We start from the raw sequence: 18,753 nt of genomic DNA, 5'->3' as shown, positions 1-18,753 counted from the left end.
TTATCCTTTGTCTCTGTGAGTTTTAATTAAATCATGGTCTATACCATACATGTAGAGACAAATACAGGAGACAGTTTAAATGTTGATGTGCATGTAGACTTTGAATTGAATGGTAATATTCAGAGACAGTACCTTAAAGTGATTGTTAACTAACACCTTGCCCCCCCCCCCCCTCAAGAAAAAAAATGGATGAATAAAAAAGAAAGGTTATAGTACTTTATGTCATGATTTTCCAATTATGGGCCAATGCTGGCATTGGATTCATAACATGTATTCCATTACAATGCATGTTATAATGTTTACATGTCACTTTCATTTCTAGCAATAGTGAATGATGATGCTTCATGTTCATACTAGCCTTTGCTTGCTTGGTAAATGCTTGCACTATTCACATAATTTAAAGGGAAGTTCATCTTGATTATAAGTTTATTTTGAGAGATAAAAGTAAACATTTGATGAAAATTCATTTTGTTCAATATTTTGATCAAATTTATTTATTCTTTCTTTATCCTTTCACAAAACATTCTTGTATGAAAGAGCTGTTCATCTTTGACGTAACAGAATTAAAACTTTTTAAATTCATAAAACCATTTTTTAGGGATTTTCATAGAACTTTCACCAATGTATTTCTCTGATTGTTCTGCTTCTATTAATACTGACAAATAATTGTCAGGGTAAACTTCCCTTTTCCCTAATGATATCTTTGCATGTTGGATCACATTTTATCTTTTTCAGCGTACATTTGAGTAGTGGCTTATTTGCTGAGAATGCTGTGACTATACATGTACACTGATTTGAAGAAATTGAATTGAATTGAATTCATTTATTTTTTGGCCAATAAACATAAATTCAGTGGTCACTTGTTAAAATTGCATATCACTGGCTTAGTATCTAGAAACCATTGATGAATGCTTTATAGTATGTGTACATCTGTAATACATACATGTGTACATGTACAAATGCATTTAACAAATTTATTGAATACTGAAGTAAAAACAATGACATTACCCCTCTCCGCATTTGTTTCGTTCGTGACTGGTGCTTTGTTTATTATTACAGACGGTATACATATTCACATGCATACCATCACTTCTTACAAATTAACAGTGCTGAGTATAGTGTCATTTTACATAGTTTTTAATGTAATTTTAACCTGCAGTATGATTTGTATTCAATTCACAGATTCTTTACGAGATTTACCCACAACTCAACATCCTTTATCTGCAGAGACGAAAAGACCTACTCTTGCTATCGATAACACTGTAAGTATCATTTGATTATTGTTTGAAAGGGGCTTAATTATATTGAAATCTGAAACTCTTGGCATATAATGCATATGATTTATGTAGCACACTACCCATTGTAATTAGATGCTCAAGTAGCTTTAAGAGAAAATTAGAGAAAGGGAAAAAAATGTAAACATGTACATTCAAATTTAACAATGAATATAGCTAAATGAATACATTACTTATACTTATGTCTGTCAAAAAGTGCTCTTTTTTTATACAGGTTTGTGTTTAGGTTGCTCCTGAAGGTGGGCATTGATGAAAAAGTACAGAAAATTAAGTTAGTTTAACTTTGACAAAATAGAAAACATCTTTTTGTACATGTTCAAAAATGTTATTCCAATGATTACTTGTACATTTTTTTTCAAATTCTGATTAACTTGACACATGTACAGTGTACATATGATAGGTGTTTTATATTTCTTTTTTTTACAGGGGAATTGCTTTTACATTTAAATTTGTTATGTTGATAAAACACTTTCTTGTGTGAATTTCATTATTAAAGCAGCACGCAACAATAGCACTGGTCTGATGGTCCAAGACCAGTAAAAATTGCTGTTGGGCCAGGACCTTTTCAGAAATACACAGATTTACTGGTCCGACGTGACCATTAAAATATATCAAGCTGATACAAATGATCTTTTCTCCTTTTTTTGTAAATTATAAAAATGGCTCTCCAAAATTGAGAAACTGCTCTCATGAAGTATGTTGTGTGTACTATTTATTTGTATGGGGGGGGGGGATAAAATCAATATAAGACAGCATAATAATTTTTAATGTTTTTATTTATTTGGTTGACCAGTAAATTTTAGGTACAGACCAGTAAAAAGTTAAAAATCTGGGTATCTACTGGTCCATCATGAAAAGGTTGGACAAGTAGAAAAAAGTGTTAGTGTGGAGTCCTGCTTAAAGCTATACATTATTCACAGAGAAACACACACTGTGTTTGTCAGTTCGCTCCCCCTTTAAAACATGATTCTCTTATGGACATCTGGGTCCTGTCTTACTAAGAGTTAAGATTGATCCAATCAACCACAAGTATGGAAAGCCAACAACGTCAACATCTAAACCGCATGCATATTCCAAATATTTTCTCGATTGGATGTTTATACCTCATCATTTTCTTGCAAATTCAATGTGTTTCTCTTTGTTTACAAAGGACGTTGTGATTATTTCCTGTAGAAAAATGGATTTCTATAGTTTAGGCTGATCGGATCAATCATAACTATTTGTAAGACTGGGCCCTAAGATGTCTTCTGACAGTTGCAAATATTTGTGATATGTAAATAAAATATAATAATGGATTCATTATTCTTTATTCTTTTTTTTTCCAAAAGACACCACTCCAAACGGGTGAAGTTAGTACCAGTGGACTGATAACCCCCTCTGTGGTGGAGATGCCTGCTAAGAAGGATGGCAGTGATTCAAGCAATGGTAGGTATTTACAGTCTCTTTCACCGTATGTTTTGTTTAATAAAGTTTTTCATTTTAACACATTTTGATTTTTTTTAAAGCCTTTGCTATCCATAAAAAAGCTTCCAATATATTTTTTTTCATATCATCGTTGCCTTTTTCTGAATAAGGTCGATGTCAGGGCCCTGGGAACAATTTTTACTAGGGGTCCTGAAATAATTTTAAAGCAAAAAAAAAGTTTTGCTATAAAATGAAGGTCCTTTTGTTCTTGAGAATTCGACTAGCATAAAAGGGGTTTTTTTTGCTGTAAAATGAAGGTCGTTTTGGTCCTGAGAAATTTGACAAGCAAAAAAAGGGAGGGGGTGTTCACTAAAAAGAAAATGAAGGTCATTTTGGTTTAATTTTTCAATTTTTTCACACTGAACCAAATTCCTAGGGGTGCTACCTATATCTAGGGGGTGCTTCTGCACCCCTGCTTCCCAGGGCCATGGTTGATGTATTAGGAATAGTGAGAGAATGAACCTACACTCCCGAAGAAATATGAATATGGTGAATAGGCATAGAAACAAAGTTTGATGTTTTCATCACATTTCCAATTTGAGGTTTTTGATAAATTTCCACTTCCTGTATGCTTGTCTTTTTACAGGCACTGAGGTTAAATCAAGCGGTGTCGTAGAAACGACAGTGAACACATCCGATGGTAACAAACATATCCCTGATACCACCCCCTTGTTGCATGATCAAAACCCCACCACCGCCCCCCGTTCGACAACAGCACCACCTCTTTCATCTCCTCTGCTAGCTGCCACTTCTACTACTTCTACTACCTTAGGTAGCGGGGGAACGCACCCCTGTGAGTTTCATTCTCTTTGCATGTAGACGTTGAGCCTTTATTTTGAGTGTCGGTTATAGAAGCGTAAAACTGCCACCCAGATGTTCAATGGGGGAGGGGGGATGTCAAATTGACCATCGTCAATGAATTTTGTGACTACGCCGCCACACAAACTTTTTTGTACGCACTGGTTGCTGACTTACTACTTTCAAGTCTTGCACATTTTTTGAGACAAAATTTTCGATGACTGAGTATGCAGTTCCGAAATAGTGCAACATTTTGTAAGTGCATGTCTGACCCCAAATTGCTCAAAAAAACATGATTTTGTGTATAAGGGTCAATGCAATTTTTTTCCCATGAAAAATTAAAAGTGTATGATTATTGTCTCGCCTGTATAGCAAAGTGAGACTAAGCGTGCTTTGGCGATGGCCGCGGCAGCGTCAACATAAGATCTTAATCAAAGGTTAAGTTTTTGAAATGTCGTCACAACTTTAATAGAAGTATACTGGCCAAGTTCATGAAATTTGGTCATAATGGTTATCAAGTATTACCGAACACCCTGCCAGAGTTTGAGGTCACATGACAAAGGTCATTTAGGGTCAATTAACTTTGGCCTTGTGGGGGGGAGTATTTGTTGATTTCCATCAAAACTTTGAAAATTTATGGATCTGGTTCATGAAACTTGGACATAAGTTGTGAGTTTCAGATCACATGACCAAGGTCAAATGTCATTCATGATCAATGAACTTAGATGATGTTGGGGGAATCAAAACGATATCTTAACCAAGGTTAAGTTTTTTTAATTGTCATATCACTGAAAGTATGTGGATCTAGTTCATGAAATTTGGACATAGGGGTAATCAAGTATCAGTGAACATCTTGTGTAAGTTTCAGGTCACATTACAAAGGTCAATGAACTTTGGCCATGTTGGGGGTATTTGTTAAATTGCCATCATAACTTTTGAAAGTTTGTGGATCTAGTTTGTGAAATATAGACATAAAAGTAATGAAGTACAGTATCACTGATCGTCTTGCACAAGTCTTCGTTCACGCTATCAAGGTCATTTGTCGTGTAGGGTCAATTAACATAGTATTTTATCATTGTATGAATGGTGTTTTTTGTGAATGATTATTCTATAGTCATTTTCAAAGTCAGCACTGCTACTGCATGTATATCAAATCGCATAATGCAGGCAAGACTGCCAGAGGCAATCCACTTGTTTTTACTTTTGTTGGTTTAAATGGAAGGGATGTCTTCATGATGAGATCTAAGATCTCATCATCTGATCTTTCACTATAAGATATCAACTTCCACAATGATTACCTGAACATCTGGGGGGTGGCACTTTTACGCTTCCAAAGTCTGTTTTTATTTTTTTCTCAAGTGTTTCAAGGGCTTATCTGTCATCTTGGTAAGGTTTGTTTCCAAAAGTGTTCGGAAAAGTGACTGAGTATGTGGACTTTGTTTGTTTGGGTATTAAGGTACCTATTGCACTTGCATGCACCGACCCTCAAATGATTCTCAAGAAATTCTCAAACAAATCTCAAATGATTCTCTATTAATTTCCAAACAATTCTCTAGCAATCAATCTATAAATTGGTTTGCTCCTTGAATACGGACAGAGTACTTTTCCTGTACTCTCTGAACACTAGATACTTCTGTAAGAATATCCGGGCGATGTTTTACAACAAGTTAATTGTGACTTTCATGCTTGAACACCAAAAATGACACATGGGGGCCCGTAACACAAAGCTTAGCCATGATCGTAGAACATTTTTCTACGAATGATTGCATTGACTACAATGTACAGTCAATCGTGAAAAATCAAGTATACGATTAATCGCTAACCTTTGTGTTACGGGACCCAGATCAAATAGTAGATATGCAGTAGTGTGCGTTCTGTGCGCATGATCTTACCAGTGCAGTGATGCGTAAAATACTGCACCTAATGAAAATTAATTTTGATTCTACGTTGCACTTAAAACTTTGTGAACCCACCTTTGATGTGTCTAGAATTGAGAAAGAAGAAGTCCTTTGCTGGTGTAGCATAATCTGAAACATCTCAATTTATTTTTTTCTTGGCCAGTCAGATGCAACGATATCTGTTGCATTTGACAATTTTCAGCCAAAATCAGGCCTAGTCAAAATCACTGAAAAAATTGTCTAATTCAGGAGTTTGTGCTATAAAGAAAGGAATAGTATTCACCCAGTTTACATGCATGCCACCTCTTTAATCATGTAGTATGTCTTTTATAGATATGGTTATGATATTTACCATACTTAGGAAAATCATCATTTGCATGCTGCTATATGTTCTAATATTGAAATACATAAAAATAAGTGGACATGCAATTAAAATGTCATATATTCCTCAAGAAATATCTTGAGATAAAACATTTCAAGTTATGAAGTATAATCATAATATGCATGTATATGTACAAAGTATTGTATTTTGCTATGCAAACCGTTTACCCAGGGAAAGTGGTCTGAATATGCAGCCTAACATTCCTGCCCTTGACTGCTGCAGAAGGTTCCTCTTGATTGAAACAGCAAGTTGTATTTGTGTTAGTCTTTTTAAAGTCAAGACCTAATTGATGAAAAAATTTCAATCAGGGTCTGGGCCTGCAGACTAAATGTGCTCGTGCATGCATTCTCTGTGCAGTAAGAGAGTATTCTATGATTTTTGTGCCATTTCTTTTTATGCAAAAAAGCAAATTAAAAAAAGAAATCCTATACTCTTTTGCATTATTTCCTTGTGCTGTATACATGTATTTCATTTGGGCTGAGTCGCAAGTTTCAACTCTACTGTATGTTTTTGCAGATGTGCATGTATGGGTTATAATAGCATACAGCTGTGGTTTTGCAACTAAAAACATCGGTATTACTAGATGGCAGTTGTAAATTATAAGTCTGCCTAATCAATGGTGATAAAATTATAAGTTTATCTTGTATATTTTACACAATAACGACAATATATATATATATATATATACAGTAGCAGTGGTAGAATAAAATGTGAATGACATGGATGTAGATGATGCCGGTACTCCCTAGTTGTGAGGCCGCTGGAGGAAACCTTCTCCCATAGATTTTGTACACCTGACTCAGCCAAGGCCAAGGCTGGTAAAATGTGGCCTCGACTACATCCCCGGTTAATTAATTTGTGGCATGCTGTCATCAAAAAAAAAATAATAAGTCAGACAATAGTGATCACATCTATTGCAATATATTGTTATGGTGTATGATTATACCTCTGTTTTGTTATAAAATATATAGTTGGTCAGGCCAAATTATTTTATTTTCTTCATAATGTAGCTATTTATAAGCACAATTAACATAATGCCGATAGATATACCAGTACATATCAAAACAATTTTAAAATCATTACACATTGGGGTATTTACCACAAGTATACATGTAAATTTATTTGTAGAAGTTTTTGTAATTGTCAGAATCATTAAAGATAACATTTTTTGTAATGTCCTTGAATATCATAGAATCAGACTATTACCCAGTAAAATACAATATCCCGCTGTCCATGTTTGTACAAGAATGGAGTGAGTCCCATGAATTATCAGTTATATGTAAAATGGAGATATTGATATCATTTTCATTCAAACCATCTTAACCCCTTGAAAATAATTTAAGTACAATGCATGTTTTCCACAGAACCTTGTCCAAGTCAAATGATTGAATTCTTTAATAATCGTCAGGGAATTTTTGGGGGGAAAGTCATTGCAAATACATGTAGTTTTAATTTTAAGATATTTTCAAAATGACGTAATTATATATCTGCTTTTCCTAGTATTATGAAATTGGTACCTGTGTAGGCCCTGCATCAAATGACACATTGATTGTCTAGTCATGGAAATGTATACAACTTTTGTGCATTTGTTTGTCAGGGCATTTTTTAGTTTATAAACCTAATTGATACAGATCATACAAACTGATCTTCTTCCACTTGAGTACTTTGGCTGAAAGTGTCAATTAGTGAGAGCATATCCCTTCAGAAAATTGGAATATTTGCTAGAGTGTGAGGTCGAGACAGACTTATTCAGTGATTTTGACACTGCAATATTCAATCTTACAGTGATTTGACACTGTAGTGTTCATTCATACAGTGATGTTTACATTGTAATATTCAATCTTTTAGTGATTTAGACACTGTAACATTAAATCTTTCAGTCATTTTGACACTGCAATATTCAATCTTACAGTGATTTGACACTGTAGTGTTCATTCATACAGTGATGTTTACATTGTAATATTCAATCTTTTAGTGATTTAGACACTGTAACATTAAATCTTTCAGTCATTTTGACACTGTAATATTCAATCTTACAGTGATTTTGACACTAATATTCAATCATTTAGTGATTTGACCCTGTCATATTCAATCTTTATTTGATTTTGAGACTACAAAATTATTCCACACACAGTTGTTCAGCTGACCGTTTCACTGGGCGAGAGTAAATTCCTTCAGCTGCCAGAGGAGACCAGCGTGACTCTTCACGCCTTTGTCCTCCCTGACGATCAACCTTACACCTACCAGTATCAGGTGGTCACTCAGCCAGAGGGCAGCTCTGCACAGATGTCTTCAGATGATCCAGCCGAACCACAAGTTACCATCTCACGGGTGACCGACTTTTTATTTTTTCCATGCTTGTTTTCATCATTCACAATCGCAATCAAATATATGAGAATCCTGGGGGGGGGGGCACTTCCATCTACTTGTGGATACAATGCGCGACCATGGGTCTTGAAAAGCACCCTAAACACCGTATTTTCCATATTCTGAAAATGCACCCCTTAACAAGTATTGGCGTGTGAAACCCTACCCTTAACAAGTATTGGAAGCAAAACAATACCCTTGGCAAGTATTCCCTAAATTGAACTCCTAAACAAGTATAGCAATATTTTAATTATGTCACAGACGTCGGTTGTCGGTTTAGCTTTACTTACTACATCATTGAGTTTAGTACGGCCCCACCTCCCACACCTCACGCAAATCGTACTCTAAACACGTTGTGTTGTTTGTTAGGGCAAAAAGTACATCCTTTATAAAACATTTTAGTCTTAATTTTTTATACCCTCGCAAATTTAACCCTAAACACATAGCTTTCTTAGCGAAAATAGATACCTTTTTTTCATTATTTTAGTGTTTTTTGACACCCTTATTATGTTACATACGTAACATGCCCTATCTTGAAAAAGACATCCTTTTTACATGTTTTTGGGGTCGCGCATGGTATCCACTCGTCAATGTAAGTGCCCCCCCCCCCCCCGGATGAGAATAAAATGATATGAGATTATTAAAGAAAATATTACATGTGGATAAAATCTCTCATTAGTATACCCCAACAAAAAGCTCGATTCATTACAAATACCAATATTTTACTGTGAAGACTGGTGAAAGTGTAGGCCTATATGAATGAATACACAATATAGGCTATACTTCAATACAATATAGAGAGTAGGTGAAACAAGAATAGACTGGAAGGTACCCAATTTATTTTGAAAATGCTTATTAAAATTGTCAAATAAATACAAAAACATACTAGTAATTTATCTTCAAATAATACATTTTACATCATATGTTTGAGATGAGACTTGTAGATCTGTGGATTAATCCTTGTTCTTCCCTGCCCTTTGGATTCATTGTTCAATTGAATACTTTTTTTTTCAAAATTCTCGCTCGCAACACATGCTAATAACCTATAAAAAAAAGTAAATTAGTTGAACTGCAAGAGCTCTAATGAATGTTTGTGGGCATGTATCATGAAATACACGACCTGCAATAATGTGATTTTGAATTGTGATTTTAAATTCCAATATCTACCCCCCCCCCTTTCTTTCTCTTCCCATAGTTGATAGCTGGTTTTTACCAGTTCAAGGTTTCCGTGGAGGGGTCAAGGTCATTTGGTACAGGTCAGGTCAATGTGACGGTCATTCCCCCGCCTAGAATCAATCAGTCCCCGGTAGCGGTCATCCAGCCAGCCATGCAGGTGGTGCTGCTACCAAACTCGGCCACCATATTGGATGGATCTGGTAGGTTTAACCCTATCTAGGCCGGGGTATTGTGGGAGAGCATATGGCCCGGGGTGGGGGCTTCCCAAAGTCTTCCTTGAGATCTCTGCTGTCAATCGCGGGATCTCGCCAAAAATTGGCATGCAGGTTGCCTTTGACATAGTCTACAAAATTCTAATCGTTGAGGAGGTCCTCCCACTCCCCTCCCCCCCCCGCCTAGATATTGTTGATAATAATAATGATTATAGGCATTTATACATGTATAGCATCATCTATTTAGAGATAATTTATTCTGAAGAACACTGTTATTATTACCCCTAGCTTTAGCTTGAGCTGCCTTCCAGGGGATAATGATCCTAATAGATTTGGAGGTCATGAGGTCAAAGGTTACAGAGGTCATATCATACATTCAAATATCTCATTCTCGTAATAATTGAGGGTTCATCTTTAACCTCGGCTCATGTACGCACAAGTGGGATGACAATGGTGCTTTTATTTGGGGGTCAATTGTCAAAGGTCAGGAAGGTCATTATGTTATATTAGCTGTGCTTTAAATAAACTCTTGGTCTGGCAATGGCAGAAACAATTCAGATTCCATGCAGTTGAGAAATTCATCTAGTTGAGTTATGGCTATGTTTTTGCCAACCCTTGACATATTGGTTCTGTTACATTTGCTCCTGCAACAATCGCCCTGATTTAAATTCTGCATGTTATAAGCAACACATAAAATCTATCTCCAAAACTAAATGAACCCAATTCATTACAAGATCGAATTCAAAATCCTCCTTACCTTCAAGGCTGTGCATGGTTTAGCTCCAGGATACGTGACCTCCCTTATAGAACAACACCGTGTACGCCCTGGCTTGCGCTCATCTGGTACTGGTGTCACTCTTCATGTACCCATCACACACCTAATATTGCTCCTTTGGAACTCCCTCCCCTCTTCACTTCGTGCAATTGACAGCTTAGAACTCTTTAAACCATCTCTCAAAACTCACTTATTTCGGCAGATGTGTAGTGATTAACTTATTGGATGAGCCTGCACCTATGAATGTTTTTTTACAGATATGTGGCGCAATATGAATGCTGTGGATCATCATCATCCTTATCTTCACATTATTTTGAACCAGAAACTCTATTACAATCCTAACTCTGATCCTATGTCCTTTAACATATTCAGACTGGAGCAAGTGTCATGCCACTGATATATCATTGACAGTATTTCATTGTGCATTATGTCTGATTATATTTCCTGTGTGCAGGAAGTACCGACGATGATGATGACAGGATAGCAAGTTACAGTTGGAATCAAGTCAAAGGACCGTTGAATGACCATGAGATCAGTGGTGACCAAGATACCTTAGAATTGACCGATCTCAAACCGGGTGTTTATCTCATCAGGTAGGTGTTGAGGTTTATATCCACTTGGTCCAATACTACTTTTTTGAGTGCCACTTGGTCTAATGCTACTTGGGCTAGTGTCAGTTGGTCTAATCCCAAATCGTCAAACAACATTACAGCTGTATGTATTGGGTCTACTATAAGTGATGAATAATTTCCTCTTGGTATAGGACCACTTGGTCTAATATTCAATCTCCAAACAACACTTTGGATTCATGTATTTAGTCTACTTTTAGTTTGGAATGATCATCATTTGCCCCAATCATCATTCGATCTAGTGTTTGATATAGTCTTATTCCAAGATCTTTAAACAACACTGTTGATGACTGTATTTGGTTTACTATCAGTTGTCATCTGCTCCAATCATCACTTAGTCTATCCAAGTGAGGTAACTTAGTTTGTCTAAAGATCAGACTGTCCTTGTATGTACCATACTTTTCTCCATGTTTTATTGTCTGTTGATTATTTGGTTCATTATGAGTTTGTTGTTACAAATTAACTTCAAATTGGTGTTACATTTGAATGGCAGGGTAATATTGTACATGTATATCAATGTTTTTTTGTGGAATCTTTATGATACTACACTAAACAAATATTCAATAATGATGAAAACTATGAATCCTAAAGAAGACATGAATATTTTGTAAGAGAGAGCAAGATATTATTGTTTATAACAATATTCTCTTTGTGTCTGTCTGCAGGTTGACTGTTACAGATTACGATGGAGCTTCTAATTCTACCATAGCAAATGTCACTGTTAAAGAAGGTATTTATATCATTTCTCCTCTTTTTCTTTATCCCTAGATATAATATTTTGGGTCAACTATTAATGTTATGGATGAATAACTGAATTGGAAACACTAAAGAAACCCCTCCTATTAAGAAACCATATGTAGTACATATATGTTTATTTTCAAGCTGGATAATGATATATCCTGTAAAGAAATTAGAGATCTCTTTCCATTGAAAGCTGTATAAAATTTGAATGTTAGCGATTGTATCATCATAATTAATTATTTCTGAATATTGAATATCTAGAGGAGGATTATAAACCTCATGCCCAAGCTGGTCCTGATGTCGAGATCAAGCTTCCTGTAGACTTCACAACACTCAACGGTTCCAAGAGCAGTGATGATCACGGTATTACCAGCTATGAGTGGACCAAGATGACTGATAGAGTGGCTGATATGACAGTAAGGATCCCTGTTTTTATGAAATCTGTCACCTTACCCTTGCCTGTAACATCTAAGAAGATTCGCTGTACAATCACCTCGTGATTGTAATTAGTGACACTTATTACGATTGATTCATGGTTGGCCATTGACTTTATAGTTAGGCTAAGTCGAGATGAATGACAGTTGTGGTAACGAATCCAATAAAATGACCACCCAAGTGTCTGTTTGCTGTATGGAAACAAAATGTGTGCCAAAGGATTCTGGAAAAAATCACGTAATTATTGTGTAATTAGTGAAATAAGCATGGGATTCAGTCAGATGTCAAGTATTTTTCAAAGTAATGATAATGCACTGTCCCACATGTGCTTATCTGTGTTTGCGACCTACATTGTGCTTTTATCAGACTTTCTTGTGAAATCAGTGTTTTCTACAACAACTTTTGATTATCATTCATTGTATAATTGATTATATCTCTTAGACCATTGACTTCCAGTTATGTTTTTAAATAATATAATAATAATAATGATGATGATGGTAATCATGATAATAGTAATAATGATAATAGTAATAATAATAGTATTATTGATTATAATAATTGCTTCATTGCCACTTCTTCTTACACAACATCTGAGTAATAATCCTTTTACATGTAATTGGTGACATCATCACTGCCATATATGTGATTAAATTATATCGTTGCCTTTTCAAAAATGTAGGGATCTTCATCCAAGATACTTCACCTTACTGGGCTAGAAGAGGGAACGTATGTCTTCAAGTTGACTGTCACTGATGCTAAAGATCAAAAGGATTCTGATACAGCTACCGTGATTGTCAAACCAGGTCAGTAAACTTTTTATTTGATAGCCATGGTTTAGTGAAACATGGGTTGACTTAGACCACACTTTAATGCAGTGCCAGTTTTCACCTGATTCTCCAATTGAAAATTATTCTTATCCTCCCGCACCTCAACGGATTAGTTGAGTCGTGAATTGTGAAGAGTACAAAAATACAAGAGATATGAATTTTAATTAATTAATTTGTACATTATAATTGCCATGAATTTGGAAGAAATATTATGACGCAAGCATTCCACAGAAATGTGTTTGAAATTGTATTTAGACCAAGGCTAAACCTAGGTTTAATTATCAGAATACAACCAATGAGGCACAGCAATCTCATTTTGTAACCAATTCTATTTAAAAAAAAAATCTTTGAGTGTTATCATGTACATGTGAATCTGCATTAGGACAGTCTTTTGGAACACAGAAATCTGGAACGTCGGCTTAATTGGAGTCTGCTGTATTATTTTTCTTCATGAGTATACATTGGTGCATCTTTTCGTGAAAGCTTGAACACTGAAAACAAGGGAGTTTGCTGTGGGGTTCCAAGTACAGTGTTAAATTTTTGGTGTTGGATTTTAAAAATTTGAAGATCATTGGTTCTCCATCACAGTATTTGATCTGAACTTTATCGATTGTTTTCCTCAGAACACAATACCCCTCCTTCTGCGGATGCTGGACCTGATAAGGAGCTTATGTTACCTTCCGATACCACCTCTCTGGACGGGAGTGGTAGTACAGATGATCAAGGCATAGAATCCTATCATTGGGAACAAGTTAGGTAAGACATATTCTGAGGTTTATATTTTTTTACCCCTATATAACTTGGGAGTGGGGGTGCTGGGCCTAATAAGGAGCTTATGTTACCCTCTGATACCACCTCTCTGGACGGGAGTGGTAGTACAGATGATCAAGGCATAGAATCCTATCATTGGGAACAAGTTAGGTAAGACATATTCTGAGGCTTATATTTTTTTTACCCCTATATGACTTGGGAGTGGGGGTGCTGGGCCTAATAAGGAGCTTATGTTACCCTCCGATACCACCTCTCTGGACGGGAGTGGTAGTACAGATGATCAAGGCATAGAATCCTATCATTGGGAACAAGTTAGGTAAGACATATTCTGAGGTTTATATTTTTTTACCCCTATATAACTTGGGAGTGGGGGTGCTGGGCCTAATAAGGAGCTTATGTTACCCTCTGATACCACCTCTCTGGACGGGAGTGGTAGTACAGATGATCAAGGCATAGAATCCTATCATTGGGAACAAGTTAGGTAAGACATATTCTGAGGCTTATATTTTTTTTACCCCTATATAACTTGGGAGTGGGGGTGCTGGGCCTAATAAGGAGCTTATGTTACCCTCCAATACCACCTCTCTGGGCGGGAGTGGTAGTACAGATGATCAAGGCATAGAATCCTATCATTGGGTACAAGTTAGGTAATAAGATATATTCTAGGTTTATAACATCATTATTAAATCCATTTGCCAAATAAAGAGTTGACACTTCTCTCTGATACCACATGCCTCAATGGGAGTAGGGTATAAATGATAAGGGCCCCGTGCCATAAAGAAATTGTGATAATGGTAATTTTTGCTATTCTGGTAACTTTCAGGGAAATAGTACCGGTACTCAGCAGCCAAACATAATCAAGATTCCTGTAATGAATTTGTCTAATGGTTCAGTATCCATTATCTTGAGTTTAGTAAACAAGCTTCAAGGTGTAGGTCAATGGCAACAAGTGAGGAATGACCTGTTTCTTGTCAAAATATTCACTGTACAAGACATCTTAGTAGGTGAATTAATAGATCAAAGAAAGAGGCATACATGCTTGTTAATAACAAATCAAGTCTGTATTACCCGCTGCTGTACCATAAGTAGAGCCCAGGTGATGTATAAAAAAAACTGTCCCCAATGATGTCATTTTAATCTATATTCTCCATCTACACAGTGGTCCGAGTGATGCTGTATTGACCAACCCTGACCAAGCAACGGTAGATGTGTCTGGACTTGGTGAAGGAGCTTACGTCTTTAGCTTGACCGTCCAAGATGGTCAGGGTGTATCGGACAGCGCGCAGGTCACTGTTACTGTAAAGAGAGGTAAAGATATGAATAGAAAATTGAAGAGAGAGAAGGGGAAAGAGAGACAGAGAGGGAAAGAATGAGAGAGTGAGTGAAATATAGAGTACAGGTCACTTTTACTGTAAAGAGAGGTAAATATATGAATGGAATATCAGAGATGCCTTGTTCAAAGACCAACAATGTGTGAGATGTTAGGAAGGGAACCATGACTCTATTAGATCTGTCTTCGGCCTTCGATACTGTAGATCACAAGATACTTCTCAATACTCTTGCAAGCTTAGGTATCCAGGACCAGGCTCTTGAATGGTTTAGATCTTACCTATCATACCATTCACAGTCTGTCGTTCTTGACGGTTTCACATCCTCCTCACAGTCATTATGTTGTGGAGTACCACAGGGCTCTGTAGGCGGACCGACCTTATTTTCAATTTACCTACTCGGTCTTCGGCATATTTTTCAAAATTACCCTGTTCATTACCATATATATGCCGATGATATACAGGTTTTTGTCTCTTTTCCACCGGACCAAACTCAAGCTTCCCAAGCTTTGCGCATTTTGGAAAATTGCATTTCTGCCATTGACACCTGGATGAAATCAAACTCACTGCAACTAAACCACAGTAAATGTGAGTTCATGCTTTTTGGCTCCAAATCTCAATTAAGTAAACTTAACATAGACTCCATCTTCATTGCCGGTAATCCTGTTCCTCTCTCTGATTCATGCCGCAATCTTGGTGTCATTTTTGATTCCCAAATGTCAATGTCAAATCAGGTCACAAGTATTTGTAAATCTGTCCGCTATCAATTGCGCAACATTGGTTTCATTCGAAAATATTTAACTCGTTCTGCAACAGAGAAACTTGTGCACTCACTCATTTCCTCACGTCTTGATTTCGGTAATAGTCTTCTCTTTAATATACCTAACTCCAAAATTACCCGACTTCAAAAACTTCAGAATTCAGCAGTTCGCATTGTTTCTCTGTCAAATAAACGCTATCACATCACTCCTGTTCTTAAAGACCTCTATTGGTTGCCCATAAAGGATCGCATAGTTTTCAAAATTCTACTTTTCATCATATCATCAATGGATCCGCACCCTATTACAACAAATCTCTTATACACCACTATCAACCTGCACGCACACTGCGATCATCCCAATCTAGTCTCTTGCATATCCCACTATCTAAAAAATCCTGGGGCGATCGAGCCTTTGCTCATGCCGGACCAGCCCTGTGGAATTCACTACCACAGGAGCTGAAGAACTCAAACTCTGCAACATCCTTTAAGGACAACCTAAAATCGCTTTTGTTCACCAGCAGGTACTAGGTTTGAAGACAGTCATTTTTCCTCATTTTTAAATTTGCCCTTTTTTTTGTACTTCTCTTAGTTCTCTTTACTTTTATGTCTTACTCTCTTAAGCGCCTTGAGCATTTAATCAAAATGGAAAAGACGCTATATAAATTATATGTATTATTATGTATTATTATGACTCGACTCGATGTGAGATCACCAGACATTGTGTGTAATATAAATGAGAATAAGCTGTGGTACATTTGTGAGAAAGAGATTTGGGGGAGAGTCTCATGCCTAATGCGTGAGAATTGGCCTGTCTGGGATATAGATGGTATAGAGAAATAGAGAGAGAAACAAAGGAAAAGGGGGGGGTTCAGATGCTCTTAATCATTTTACTTGGTTTGATGTTGCTGTGTGATTCTGCCAAGTGTTCACATTATGGTAATGAGAGCAAAGCATGCTTCTCTTTTATAATGGTCAATTACTTTGTAGCCAAGAAGGAATCTTTTCTCCCACTACACCTATTAAACAAGCTCTTGTTATGCAGTCAGTGGTGGGGGTGCAAAAGATACATGCCTCATAATTTTAAGAATTGCCCATTGCACATACAGATTAACATGGCTAAATCAAAATTCTCACCTGTGCCCCCCTCTATTTTCCAATTTTCTATCTGCGCCCCCTCTATTTCAAAATCATTAATCCAGTTCTGATATGTATTAAAGTGCGAATCTTAGGTATAACTTAGTTACCATTTTGTTATTTTTTATGCTTAATCAGAGAGAAATCAGCCACCTGTTGCTAGGATTGGACCCGATCAAGAGCTAATCCTCCCTTCAACATCGTTAGAGGTTGATGGATCGCAATCCTCAGATGATAAGGGAATAGTTTCTTATCTTTGGACGAGGAGTAATCAAAGTCCTGCTGCAGGGGTAAGGAGGAGGATGATGGAGGTGGTGGTGAGGATGATGGTGATGATTATTAAGATTATGATGATGATGAGGATGATGAGGGTGATGATGATGAGGATGATGAGGATGATGATGATGATGAGGATAATGATGGTGATGATGATGGTGGTGGTGATGATGATGGTGGTGGTGGTGGTGGTGATGATGATGATGAGGAGGAAGGAGGAGGATGATGATGGTGATGATGATGATGATGATGATAATGATGATGATGACGATGATGATGGCGATGATGATAATGACGATGATGATGATGATTCAATGCTCAATTCTCACCTTGTTCTGTTTCATCTAGGTGGTTGTTGGAAACTCTAATCACGAACCAATCCTTCGAATGGTAGACCTTGTTCCAGGGCAGTATAAATTCACTCTCAATGTCTCTGATGCCAAGGGTGCGTATGGCACAGATACGACTGTCATCACAGTCAAGGAAGGTATGTCACCTAGGCATCTCATTGTTATAAGCTACTCAAATCCTTGCATCTGATTGGCTGAGAGTAAAGTAGTCAGGGAAAATCACTGACACAACTGTTTATGGAAAACTCACCTAGAGTTTATAGTGTTTAAGATGAAATTGTTGGAATGAGCAATAACCTCAATGTGAATATATTATCATATAATTCAAAATTTAATTCAAGGCAGTTCTGACATATTTTAATCAAACAACAAATTTTGAAATATTGATAACTAAATAATGATGTACATGTACTATGCTGAAAATTGCCCTTAACAATGCAACACATATAAAGCACACATGAGCATATATATGAATTATAGCATTAAAATGAACTGTCATGTTACAGAATGCCTTGTTTTTTCCATATTTATTGCAGATATTAAACTTTTCTACCATAATCATGATATGAAGGCCAGCATAAATTGCTATAAAAGTGCCTCATTGTATAGAAGTGATATACAGTTTGCATGGACAATATCAATCTTGATGCTGAATCCAAATTGTGTCAATATTTTCAAGCTGTTTTTTTATCTTTTTTTTTCAAAGCTACTGGTATATATATGTTTGGGACTGAAGGTCATTGTACCATTGATTAATCTTCTATCATCATAAACATACACATTTTGTATTTGTTTGTATTTCCCACAACAGACCCCCACATCCTCTCTCGGGTTCAGATTGTGTTTGATGAAGATATCACGCTGTTTACTGAGCAAGATAAGGTAAATATGCCTATCATAAAGTGTATCATGTTAATCTTGACAGTCATTGTATGATTTCTTAACATGTTTACAGACCAATAAATGCTTCCATGATTTGATGCAAGCATTCTGTCCAATTGATTGAATTATCTATTATCACAATACCTAGCTCAAGTCAGGTGTGTGTTCGTAAGTTACGATTGACATTACAAATGACTGGTGAACCTTTTTTTAGGTAATAAAATCAACACCAATAAAGTTCTTGTGTACATGT

General features: G+C 36.4%; 1 protein-coding gene across 1 annotated transcript in view; it reads left to right on the top strand.

Annotated features, from left to right (window-relative positions):
• The window catches only part of LOC121418706 (dyslexia-associated protein KIAA0319-like protein), a 66,680-nt gene that overhangs the window by 33,658 nt on the left and 14,269 nt on the right, over window positions 1–18,753 (top strand). Inside the window, exons 7-20 of the mRNA XM_041612768.1 lie at window positions 1,183–1,262; window positions 2,624–2,720; window positions 3,346–3,552; window positions 7,972–8,168; window positions 9,400–9,580; window positions 10,822–10,960; window positions 11,662–11,726; window positions 11,999–12,153; window positions 12,852–12,975; window positions 13,623–13,755; window positions 14,930–15,078; window positions 17,131–17,282; window positions 17,617–17,755; window positions 18,430–18,500. Of these exons, the coding sequence (XP_041468702.1) occupies window positions 1,183–1,262; window positions 2,624–2,720; window positions 3,346–3,552; window positions 7,972–8,168; window positions 9,400–9,580; window positions 10,822–10,960; window positions 11,662–11,726; window positions 11,999–12,153; window positions 12,852–12,975; window positions 13,623–13,755; window positions 14,930–15,078; window positions 17,131–17,282; window positions 17,617–17,755; window positions 18,430–18,500 (1,889 nt within the window). The remainder of the gene's footprint in view (window positions 1–1,182; window positions 1,263–2,623; window positions 2,721–3,345; window positions 3,553–7,971; window positions 8,169–9,399; window positions 9,581–10,821; window positions 10,961–11,661; window positions 11,727–11,998; window positions 12,154–12,851; window positions 12,976–13,622; window positions 13,756–14,929; window positions 15,079–17,130; window positions 17,283–17,616; window positions 17,756–18,429; window positions 18,501–18,753) is intronic.

This window comes from Lytechinus variegatus, chromosome 1 (assembly GCF_018143015.1).
Source record: "Lytechinus variegatus isolate NC3 chromosome 1, Lvar_3.0, whole genome shotgun sequence".
Lineage (NCBI taxonomy): Eukaryota > Metazoa > Echinodermata > Echinoidea > Temnopleuroida > Toxopneustidae > Lytechinus > Lytechinus variegatus.
The sequence above is the reverse complement of the archived record's forward strand: the minus strand, read 5'-3'. Positions and strand labels throughout refer to the sequence as shown.